Source organism: Oncorhynchus keta, chromosome 4 (assembly GCF_023373465.1).
Source record: "Oncorhynchus keta strain PuntledgeMale-10-30-2019 chromosome 4, Oket_V2, whole genome shotgun sequence".
Taxonomy (NCBI): domain Eukaryota; kingdom Metazoa; phylum Chordata; class Actinopteri; order Salmoniformes; family Salmonidae; genus Oncorhynchus; species Oncorhynchus keta.
Window position 1 is genome coordinate 85,436,211 of NC_068424.1, and position 11,525 is coordinate 85,447,735.

Genomic DNA, 11,525 nt, shown 5'->3' on the forward strand with positions numbered 1-11,525 from the left:
ATTTTCTCTTCCCCATAGTGGAATTGACTTTTATTTTTGGTAAATGTTTTCACCCCTGTCCAGTTGGTGGCGACACCTTGCGTGTAAGTTCGCCAATAAACCCAAAGAAGAAGAAGTAGAAGGCACCGTTGTTTTTGTTTCGTTCACCAAGCTAGGTTTTTTTTGTTCTTGTATGGATGTCAATGAGAGGGTTGAATTCAATCAACAACAAAAATGAATAGATGATGTGAATACGTGAGGCTTCTTTGACGAATAAACGTTTCAGAATGCTGAAGTTAATATATAATATATAATAATATATGCCATTTAGCAGACGCTTTTATCCAAAGCGACTTACAGTCATGTGTGCATACATTCTACGTATGGGTGGTCCCGGGAATCGAACCCACTACCCTGGCGTTACAAGCGCCATGCTCTACCAACTGAGCTACAGAAGGACCAGTTGTCACGAGTGTATTGACATAAGTAGGACCCGTGACACCACCGGCAACTTTGTGAAAAACACACATATAGGAGTTGAGCCAGAGATCCTTTTGCTAATATCTCTGGTTGTGCCTGTTCTCCACATGCGTATCTACCCTCTAATTGCCTGGAATGGTCCCATCTGACCTCCCGACCTCCATTTCCGAAGACATTTAATTTCATTGTTAGAGCGGTTAACTGTTAACTGGGTTAGCGATGTGGGTACACAGACCCACAAGCCACTGCAGCTCCTAATGATGAGTTTAGTTTTTTGTGTGGCCCCGAGCCCCATTAAAGTTGTCCATCCTTGCTGTAGAGGATCATTATACCATCTAAACCGCTGTGTAATATATTTTCCATTACCAAAAATATTGTATTAAAGTTGGTGAACAAAACCGAAAGCAAAAGATGCACAAACTAAACTTAAGAACGGAAGCATAGAAATAGCACACATAGAACAGACCTACTGCTTCTTAGAACGGCTTCCAATGAGAATGACAGCTCTATAACACATAGAACAGACCTACTGCTTCTTAGAATGGCTTCCAATGAGAATGACAGCTCTATAACACATAGAACAGACCTGCTGCTTCTTAGAATGGCTTCCAATGAGAATGACAGCTCTATAACACATAGAACAGATCTACAGCTTCTTAGAATGGCTTCCAATGAGAATGACAGCTCTATAACACATAGAACAGATCTACAGCTTCTTAGAATGGCTTCCAATGAGAATGACAGCTCTATAACACATAGAACAGATCTACAGCTTCTTAGACTGGCATTCAATGAGAATGACAGATCTACTGCTTCTTCTTAGACATTTCTATGCGAATATTACAGTATTAAAATGCTTTTGCCTGGTCAATATCATGCATAATCTGTGTCTGAAGCCACATCCCTGTGCATCCTCTTATTGACAGCCAGGTGGCAGTACAAGACCTGTTTGACGATTCAGAAACGCAACACTTTTTTTTTCTGTTGTGAATACAAATGTCGACCAATTTCTATTTATTTGGGGTTTATACCTAATAAGGAAATCTATTTAATCTCACAGCCTATTAGACCATTTTCCTATCACAACAACAATGGTTTGGTTTTGAAATGTACCTTAATAACAAGCATTTTACTGGAGGAAAAAGAGACGAGGCCTACGTTACCTGGGTGTGTACACAGATCAATCATTCAAGGTGTTTTGAAAGATCCAGCTTGTAGAGTTCAATGACCTCTTACCTGTCTAATTCCAGGTTGAACATATGGCCGTGACTGTGCAATGAGTCAGGACCATATAAACCTCTCTTATTCGATGTAGCTACCTCAGTTCAGAATAAAACATATTTACCTCTTCCTTGTCTGCTTGTGTCAAACGGTGTGGAATATTGGGCTAGTTAAAACTGTCCCTTATGTTGGGCTAGTTAAAACTGTCCCTTATGCTGTGGAATGTTGGGCTAGTTAAAACTGTCCCTTATGTACATATTCTTCATCCCTTTACACTTGTAAAGGTAGTTGTTGTGGAATTGTTAGTTAGATTACTTGTTGGTTATTACTGCATTGGCGGAACTAGAAGCACAAGCATTTCGCTACACTCGCATTAACATCTGCTAACCATGTGTATGTGACCAATAACATCTGCTAACCATGTGACCATTAACATCTGCTAACCATGTGTATGTGACCAATAACATTAGATTTGATTTAATCTTCACTTTATTGTTGAAGTATGTATGTATGTATAGTATGTATAGTTGTGACTAGCAACATTAAAGAGGACAACTACACTCGACCACCACACCATCTCAGAACGTCTCTTTATCTGTGACAGATGTACTACACATCAGAAATGGACCGGCATGCTTGTTCCTCTTAGCCTGGTCCCAGCTCTGTTAGTGCTATCACGCAGATAGTTCCCCGATCTCTACTATTACAAATTCCCTGTACATCCAGCAGACTCACGACGCTGAAGGCCCACGACGCTGAAGACCCACGACGCTGAAGACCCACGACGCTGAAGGCCCACGACGCTGAAGGCCCTCGACGCTGAAGGCCCACGACGCTGAAGGCCCACGACGCTGAAGGCCCACGACGCTGAAGGCCCACGACGCTGAAGACTCACGACGCTGAAGGCCCACGACGCTGAAGGCCCACGACGCTGAAGGCCCACGACGCTGAAGACTCACGACGCTGAAGGCCCACGACGCTGAAGGCCCACGACGCTGAAGGCCCACGACGCTGAAGGCCCACGACGCTGAAGGCCCACGACGCTGAAGACTCACGACGCTGAAGACTCACGACGCTGAAGGCCCACGACGCTGAAGGCCCACGACGCTGAAGGCCCACGACGCTGAAGGCCCACGACGCTGAAGGCCCACGACGCTGAAGGCCCACGACGCTGAAGGCCCACGACGCTGAAGACTCACGACGCTGAAGACTCACGACGCTGAAGGCCCACGACGCTGAAGGCCCACGACGCTGAAGGCCCACGACGCTGAAGGCCCACGACGCTGAAGGCCCACGACGCTGAAGGCCCACGACGCTGAAGGCCCACGACGCTGAAGGCCCACGACGCTGAAGGCCCACGACGCTGAAGGCCCACGACGCTGAAGGCCCACGACGCTGAAGACCCACGACGCTGAAGGCCCACGACGCTGAAGGCCCACGACGCTGAAGACCCACGACGCTGAAGGCCCACGACGCTGAAGGCCCACGACGCTGAAGGCCCACGACGCTGAAGGCCCACGACGCTGAAGGCCCACGACGCTGAAGGCCCAAGACGCTGAAGGCCCACGACGCTGAAGGCCCACGACGCTGAAGGCCCACGACGCTGGCTAATATATGCTAATATATGCTAATATATGATCCACATCCTGTTGTGAAGTGAACGCTGTAGAGCGTTGACACTGGCCGGAGTGTCAAAATGACACGCTATTCCCTTTCTAGTGCACTACTAATGACCAGGTACTCTGATCTAAAGAAGTCCACTATATAGGGAATAGGGTGCCGTGTGGGACCCACACACAGTGAAAAGCAAATCAACTTCATTATTGCTGCCAATTATATCCCTTTGTCTAACGATCCACTTCAACTAGAGTAGGCGTGAACATTTTTACCGTGTCCCATAGTGAACAGTGACAGGGTCGACATCCAAAATGGCACCCTACTCTATATATAGTGCACTACCTTAGACCATAGGACTCTGTTCAACAGTAGTGCACTGTATAGGGAATTGGGAGCCATTTTGTACGCAATCACTGATGAAACAAGTGTATTGTATAACATATTGTATAACATTTACATTTACATTACATTTAAGTCATTTAGCAGACGCTCTTATCCAGAGCGACTTATTCTCTCTGCTCATCCTGTTATAGTCCGTTTTAAGGAGTTCTGTTACAACCAAAGCTAACGATCAATCACCACGTCTTTGAATTCATTGGACAAGAGTAGTTTAATTATTTAGAAGTACCAGTTAGATGAAGTAGGGGCACATCAAACATTTACACATGCAGTGCCTTCGCTCAACTTTGAACTTCAGTCAGTCTGTAATTTTCAAGGTAGGTAATTCAATGTCAGGTCATTTGATTCAGACAGTTTCACCACAACCTTATTAAGGTCCCTGTAAAGTCTCGTATTAATCCTCAAAGAGGACCGGGAGTTTTTCCTGATCCATACCACATGATCTGACCAAGGCTATATAACTAGGACCCAGAGTTTATCCTAGTTATACCACACGGTCAGGTAATTTATAGGGTCCAGAGTTTATCCTAGTTATACCACACGGTTAGGTAATTATAGGGTCCAGAGTTTTTCTTGCTCAGGTCGTTTGTGAGGTCAGGAAAAACTCCTGGTCCTCGTCATCATCATTGTTGAGATGCTTTAACAATAATAAGTGCAGCAATTCCTGATTTCCTTTCTGTTGGCACTAATATCACTCCACACAGCAGTAGAGTGTCCTGTCCAGTACAGTGTCCTGTCCAGTATAGTGTCCTGTCCAGTAGAGTGTCCTGTCCAGTAGAGTGTCCTGTCCAGTAGTGTCCTGTCCAGTAGAGTGTCCTGTCCAGTAGAGTGTCCTGTCCAGTAGAGTGTCCTGTCCAGTATAGTGTCCTGTCCAGCATAGTGTCCTGTCCAGTATAGTGTCCTGTCCAGTAGAGTGTCCTGTCCAGTAGAGTGTCCTGTCCAGTATAGTGTCCTGTCCAGTATAGTGTCCTGTCCAGTACAGTGTCCTGTCCAGTAGAGTGTCCTGTCCAGCATAGTGTCCTGTCCAGTATAGTGTCCTGTCCAGTAGAGTGTCCTGTCCAGTATAGTGTCCTGTCCAGTAGAGTGTCCTGTCCAGTAGTGTCCTATCCAGTATAGTGTCCTGTCCAGTAGAGTGTCCTGTCCAGTATAGTGTCCTGTCCAGTAGTGTCCTATCCAGTATAGTGTCCTGTCCAGTATAGTTTCCTGTCCAGTAGAGTGTCCTGTCCAGTAGAGTGTCCTGTCAAGTATAGTGTCCTGTCCAGTAGAGTGTCCTGTCCAGTAGAGTGTCCTGTCCAGTATAGTGTCCTGTCCAGTAGAGTGTCCTGTCCAGTATAGTGTCCTGTGCAGTATAGTGTCCTGTGCAGTATAGTGTCCTGTCCTGCATAGTGTCCTGTCCAGTATAGTGTCCTGTCCAGTATAGTGTCCTGTCCAGTATAGTGTCCTGTCCAGTAGAGTGTCCTGTCCAGTAGAGTGTCCTGTCCAGTATAGTGTCCTGTCCAGTATAGTGTCCTGTCCAGTATAGTGTCCTGTCCAGTAGAGTGTCCTGTCCAGTATAGTGTCCTGTCCAGTATAGTGTCCTGTCCAGCATAGTGTCCTGTCCAGCATAGTGTCCTGTCCAGTATAGTGTCCTGTCCAGCATAGTGTCCTGTCCAGTATAGTGTCCTGTCCAGTATAGTGTCCTGTCCAGTAGAGTGTCCTGTCCAGTATAGTGTCCTGTCCAGTAGAGTGTCCTGTCCAGTATAGTGTCCTGTCCAGTATAGTGTCCTGTCCAGTATAGTGTCCTGTCCAGTAGAGTGTCCTGTCCAGTAGAGTGTCCTGTCCAGTATAGTGTCCTGTCCAGCATAGTGTCCTGTCCAGCATAGTGTCCTGTCCAGCATAGTGTCCTGTCCAGCATAGTGTCCTGTCCAGTATAGTGTCCTGTCCAGTATAGTGTCCTGTCCAGCATAGTGTCCTGTCCAGCATAGTGTCCTGTCCAGTATAGTGTCCTGTCCAGTATAGTGTCCTGTCCAGCATAGTGTCCTGTCCAGCATAGTGTCCTGTCCAGTATAGTGTCCTGTCCAGTATAGTGTCCTGTCCAGTATAGTGTCCTGTCCAGCATAGTGTCCTGTCCAGTATAGTGTCCTGTCCAGTATAGTGTCCTGTCCAGCATAGTGTCCTGTCCAGCATAGTGTCCTGTCCAGTATCGTGTCCTGTCCAGTATAGTGTCCTGTCCAGTAGAGTGTCCTGTCCAGTATAGTGTCCTGTCCAGTATAGTGTCCTGTCCAGCATAGTGTCCTGTCCAGTATAGTGTCCTGTCCAGTATAGTGTCCTGTCCAGCATAGTGTCCTGTCCAGTATAGTGTCCTGTCCAGTATAGTGTCCTGTCCAGTAGAGTGTCCTGTCCAGTATAGTGTCCTGTCCAGCATAGTGTCCTGTCCAGCATAGTGTCCTGTCCAGCATAGTGTCCTGTCCAGTATAGTGTCCTGTCCAGCATAGTGTCCTGTCCAGTATAGTGTCCTGTCCAGTATAGTGTCCTGTCCAGTAGAGTGTCCTGTCCAGTAGAGTGTCCTGTCCAGTAGAGTGTCCTGTCCAGTAGAGTGTCCTGTCCAGTAGAGTGTCCTGTCCAGTATAGTGTCCTGTCCAGTATAGTGTCCTGTCCAGTATAGTGTCCTGTCCAGTAGAGTGTCCTGTCCAGTATAGTGTCCTGTCCAGTATAGTGTCCTGTCCAGCATAGTGTCCTGTCCAGTATAGTGTCCTGTCCAGTATAGTGTCCTGTCCAGTATAGTGTCCTGTCCAGCATAGTGTCCTGTCCAGTATAGTGTCCTGTCCAGTATAGTGTCCTGTCCAGTATAGTGTCCTGTCCAGCATAGTGTCCTGTCCAGTATAGTGTCCTGTCCAGTAGAGCGTCCTGTCCAGTATAGTGTCCTGTCCAGTATAGTGTCCTGTCCAGTATAGTGTCCTGTCCAGTATAGTGTCCTGTCCAGTAGAGTGTCCTGTCCAGTATAGTGTCCTGTCCAGTATAGTGTCCTGTCCAGTATAGTGTCCTGTCCAGCATAGTGTCCTGTCCAGTATAGTGTCCTGTCCAGTATAGTGTCCTGTCCAGCATAGTGTCCTGTCCAGCATAGTGTCCTGTCCAGCATAGTGTCCTGTCCAGCATAGTGTCCTGTCCAGTATAGTGTCCTGTCCAGTATAGTGTCCTGTCCAGCATAGTGTCCTGTCCAGTATAGTGTCCTGTCCAGTATAGTGTCCTGTCCAGCATAGTGTCCTGTCCAGTATAGTGTCCTGTCCAGCATAGTGTCCTGTCCAGCATAGTGTCCTGTCCAGTATACTGGACAGGACACTATACTGGACAGGACAGCATAGTGTCCTGTCCAGTATAGTGTCCTGTCCAGTATAGTGTCCTGTCCAGCATAGTGTCCTGTCCAGCATAGTGTCCTGTCCAGCATAGTGTCCTATCCAGTATAGTGTCCTGTCCAGCATAGTGTCCTGTCCAGTATAGTGTCCTGTCCAGCATAGTGTCCTGTCCAGTATAGTGTCCTGTCCAGCATAGTGTCCTGTCCAGTATAGTGTCCTGTCAGTATAGTGTCCTGTCAGTAGAGTGTCCTGTCCAGTAGAGTGTCCTGTCCAGTAGAGTGTCCTGTCCAGTAGAGTGTCCTGTCCAGTAGAGTGTCCTGTCCAGTATAGTGTCCTGTCCAGTATAGTGTCCTGTCCAGTATAGTGTCCTGTAGTATAGTGTCCTGTCCAGCATAGTGTCCTGTCCAGTATAGTGTCCTGTCCAGTATAGTGTCCTGTCCAGCATAGTGTCCTGTCCAGTATAGTGTCCTGTCCAGCATAGTGTCCTGTCCAGCATAGTGTCCTGTCCAGTATAGGACAGGACACTGTCCTGTCCAGTATAGTGTCCTGTCCAGTATAGTGTCCTGTCCAGCATAGTGTCCTGTCCAGCATAGTGTCCTGTCCAGCATAGTCCAGTATAGTGTCCTGTCAGCATAGTGTCCTGTCCAGTATAGTGTCCTGTCCAGCATAGTGTCCTGTCCAGTATAGTGTCCTGTCCAGCATAGTGTCCTGTCAGTATAGTGTCCTGTCCAGTATAGTGTCCTGTCCAGTAGAGTGTCCTGTCCAGTAGAGTGTCCTGTCCAGTAGAGTGTCCTGTCCAGTAGAGTGTCCTGTCCAGTAGAGTGTCCTGTCCAGTATAGTGTCCTGTCCAGTATAGTGTCCTGTCCAGTATAGTGTCCTGTCCAGTATAGTGTCCTGTCCAGTATAGTGTCCTGTCCAGTATAGTGTCCTGTCCAGTATAGTGTCCTGTCCAGTAGAGTGTCCTGTCCAGTAGAGTGTCCTGTCCAGTAGAGTGTCCTGTCCAGTAGAGTGTCCTGGACAGTAGAGTGTCCTGTCCAGTAGAGTGTCCTGTCCAGTATAGTGTCCTGTCCAGTATAGTGTCCTGTCCAGTATAGTGTCCTGTCCAGTATAGTGTCCTGTCCAGTAGAGTGTCCTGTCCAGTAGAGTGTCCTGTCCAGTAGAGTGTCCTGTCCAGTAGAGTGTCCTGTCCAGTAGAGTGTCCTGTCCAGTAGAGTGTCCTGTCCAGTAGTGTCCTTATTATGCATCAATATATTATATATTACAGACGCTTTAATCCAAAGTGATTAATCCAGTAGAGTGTCCTGAGATGGACTCCTGCCCTACGGGCCGTTCTGGTTCCCTCTACAGAAACAGGAGATGGACTCCTGCCCTACGGGCCGTTCTGGTTCCCTCTACAGAAACAGGAGATGGACTCCTGCCCTACGGGCCGTTCTGGTTCCCTCTACAGAAACAGGAGATGGACTCCTGCCCTACGGGCCGTTCTGGTTCACTCTACAGAAACAGGAGATGGACTCCTGCCCTACGGGCCGTTCTGGTTCACTCTACAGAAACAGGAGATGGACTCCTGCCCTATGGGCCGTTCTGGTTCCCTCTACAGAAACAGGAGATGGACTCCTGCCCTACGGGCCGTTCTGGTTCCCTCTACAGAAACAGGAGATGGACTCCTGCCCTACGGGCCGTTCTGGTTCCCTCTACAGAAACAGGAGATGGACTCCTGCCCTACGGGCCGTTCTGGTTCCCTCTACAGAAACAGGAGATGGACTCCTGCCCTACGGGCTGTTCTGGTTCCCTCTACAGAAACGGGAGATGGACTCCTGCCCTACGGGCCGTTCTGGTTCCCTCTACAGAAACAGGAGATGGACTCCTGCCCTACGGGCCGTTCTGACTCACACAAGGCTTTTTTATATTTTTTACAGCAGCCTCAGATTCTCTTTCTAATGGTGCTAATATCACTCCATACAGCAGCCTCAATCAGACGGCAGATCAATAAACCAATCAGACGGCAGATCAATCAACCAATCAGACGGCAGTAGGAGGGTGTCCTCCGTTCCTCCTGTTCAGAGACATCCTCCTTAGTGACCGGGTCCTGAAGGATCCCTCAGGGTGAACACTGTCTGGTTTAGCCTCACACCTGAACACCATGAGGAACCCATTCCTGTAGTTCTTATTCATCCAGCCGTACAGGAGCGGGTTGGCGAAGGTGGAGCACATGGCTACGATGTGGAAGAGTGTATAGATGAGCTTGTATTGTCTTAAGCTGAGCACCAGGTCTAGATCACTGGCTAGTTGAAACACGTGGAAGGGTAGCCAGCATGTGGCGAAGACTACAACCACCATAACCAGCATCTTGGTGGTCTTCTTCCTGCGCTGGATGGCGTCGATGCGGCTCGCTGGACTCACGTGGTTCTTCAGCTTCACCCAGATGCAGATGTAGGCATAACTGATGATGGAGAGTGGCAGCACGTACTGCAGCAGTAACATAGACAGGCTGTAAATGACTCCGTCTCTGCTGCTGCCGTAAGGCCACTTCTCATAGCAGACTGAGATCCTCAGGTTGATGGACGGGATCTCCTCCTGACGGTACTCTCTGAAGATGGCGAGCGGGCTGGCCAGCATGGAGGACAGCGTCCAGGTGAGAGCCACGATGAGCAAACTGCTTCGCCAGGTGAGTCGCTGGCCCAGGTGGAACACGATACACCTGTAGCGCTCCAGAGCGATGACGGTCAGCGTCAGGATCGATACGTGCACGCTCAGCGCCTGGGCGAACGGGACCATGTGACACAGCACCGCGCCGAACTTCCACTCGTCGAGCAAGGTATAAACCAGTGTGAACGGTAAACACAACGTATCCACCAACAGGTCGGCCAAAGCCAGGTTAGCTATGAAGAAGTTAGTGACTGTCCTCATGTTCCGTAAGCGGATGATCATGTAGATGACAAGGGCGTTGCCTACTAGACCCAGTAGGATGATCAGACTATACGCTGTGATCAAAGCAGCCTGGACTCCTACATGTTTGGTGATGTCAGAGTGGAACCCCGGCCGGTCGAGGTGGAGGCTGAGACTGTCGTTACCCAGGATGCCTAGCTGCCAGTGGGTGGAGGTGGTGTCCATGTGGACTGGCTGTTGGAGGGGTCTGAGTTTAAAGGGTCTGAGGGGTCATGTTTTCTCCTGGAAGGGAAGGAGGGAGGATCACTGGAGCTGGTCAGTCAGTCCGAATACAGTTGATATAGTCCAAAACTGATGGTAACACTGCAGAGTCCAGTCACTGAGGCCAAATAGTCCCTGGTCCAGATACACTGGGAGCACTGCCTGGTCTGGTCTGGTCATTCAGTCTACTGGTAGGGAAGACAACACTGCAGGGTCTGGTCTGGCCATTCAGTCTACTGGTAGGGAAGACAACACTGCAGGGTCTGGTCTGGTCATTCAGTCTACTGGTAGGGAAGACAACACTGCCTGGTCTGGTCTGGTCATTCAGTCTACTGGTAGGGAAGACAACACTGCCTGGTCTGGTCTGGTCATTCAGTCTACTGGTAGGGAAGACAACACTGCCTGGTCTGGTCTGGTCATTCAGTCTACTGGTAGGGAAGACAACACTGCAGGGTCTGGTCTGGTCATTCAGTCTACTGGTAGGGAAGACAACACTGCAGGGTCTGGTCTGGCCATTCAGTCTACTGGTAGGGAAGACAACACTGCAGGGTCTGGTCAGTACTGGTAGGGAAGACAGATCTGGGAAGTCCAGATGCCTGCAGTGGGAGAAAGAACAGATGGAACATTCTCAGTGATAACACAGAGGAGAGAGGTCAGGGGTCAGGTGAAAGACAAAATACTATGACGACCAGAGTAAAACATGAGTCTAATATGGGTTGTTAGCTCTCCATGATTCTGCAGGAGGCTATAACGAGCTAACTTAGGGAGGTCCATAGATAGCTCTGGAGGAGATAACAGCTAACTGAGGGAGGTTCATAGATAGCCTGGTCCTCTGGAGGAGGTTACAGCTAACTGAGGGAGGTTCATAGATAGCCTGGTCCTCTGGAGGAGGTTACAACTAACTGAGGGAGGTTCATAGATAGCCTGGTCCTCTGGAGGAGGTTACAACTAACTGAGGGAGGTTCATAGATAGCCTGGTCCTCTGGAGGAGGCTACAACTAACTGAGGGAGATTCATAGATAGCCTGGTCCTCTGGAGGAGGCTACAACTAACTGAGGGAGGTTCATAGATAGCCTGGTCCTCTGGAGGAGGTTACAGCTAACTGAGGGAGGTTCATAGATAGCCTGGTCCTCTGGAGGAGGTTACAGCTAACTGAGGGAGATTCATAGATAGCCTGGTCCTCTGGAGGAGGTTACAGCTAACTGAGGGAGATTCATAGATAGCCTGGTCCTCTGGAGGAGGTTACAGCTAACTGAGGGAGGTTCATAGATAGCCTGGTCCTCTGGAGGAGGCTACAACTAACTGAGGGAGATTCATAGATAGCCTGGTCCTCTGGAGGAGGTTACAGCT

At 48.9% G+C, this 11,525-nt stretch overlaps 1 protein-coding gene across 1 annotated transcript; it reads right to left on the minus strand.

The window, feature by feature from the left end:
- Nucleotides 1-8,513: 8,513 nt before the first annotated feature.
- On the minus strand, nucleotides 8,514-10,726 carry LOC118376195 (neuropeptide Y receptor type 2). Its single transcript, XM_035762880.2, has one exon. It carries the CDS (start codon nucleotides 10,137-10,139, stop codon nucleotides 9,048-9,050), a length of 1,092 nt encoding a protein of 363 aa, XP_035618773.1. The 5' UTR covers nucleotides 10,140-10,726; the 3' UTR covers nucleotides 8,514-9,047.
- Between the last annotated feature and the right edge of the window lie 799 nt (nucleotides 10,727-11,525).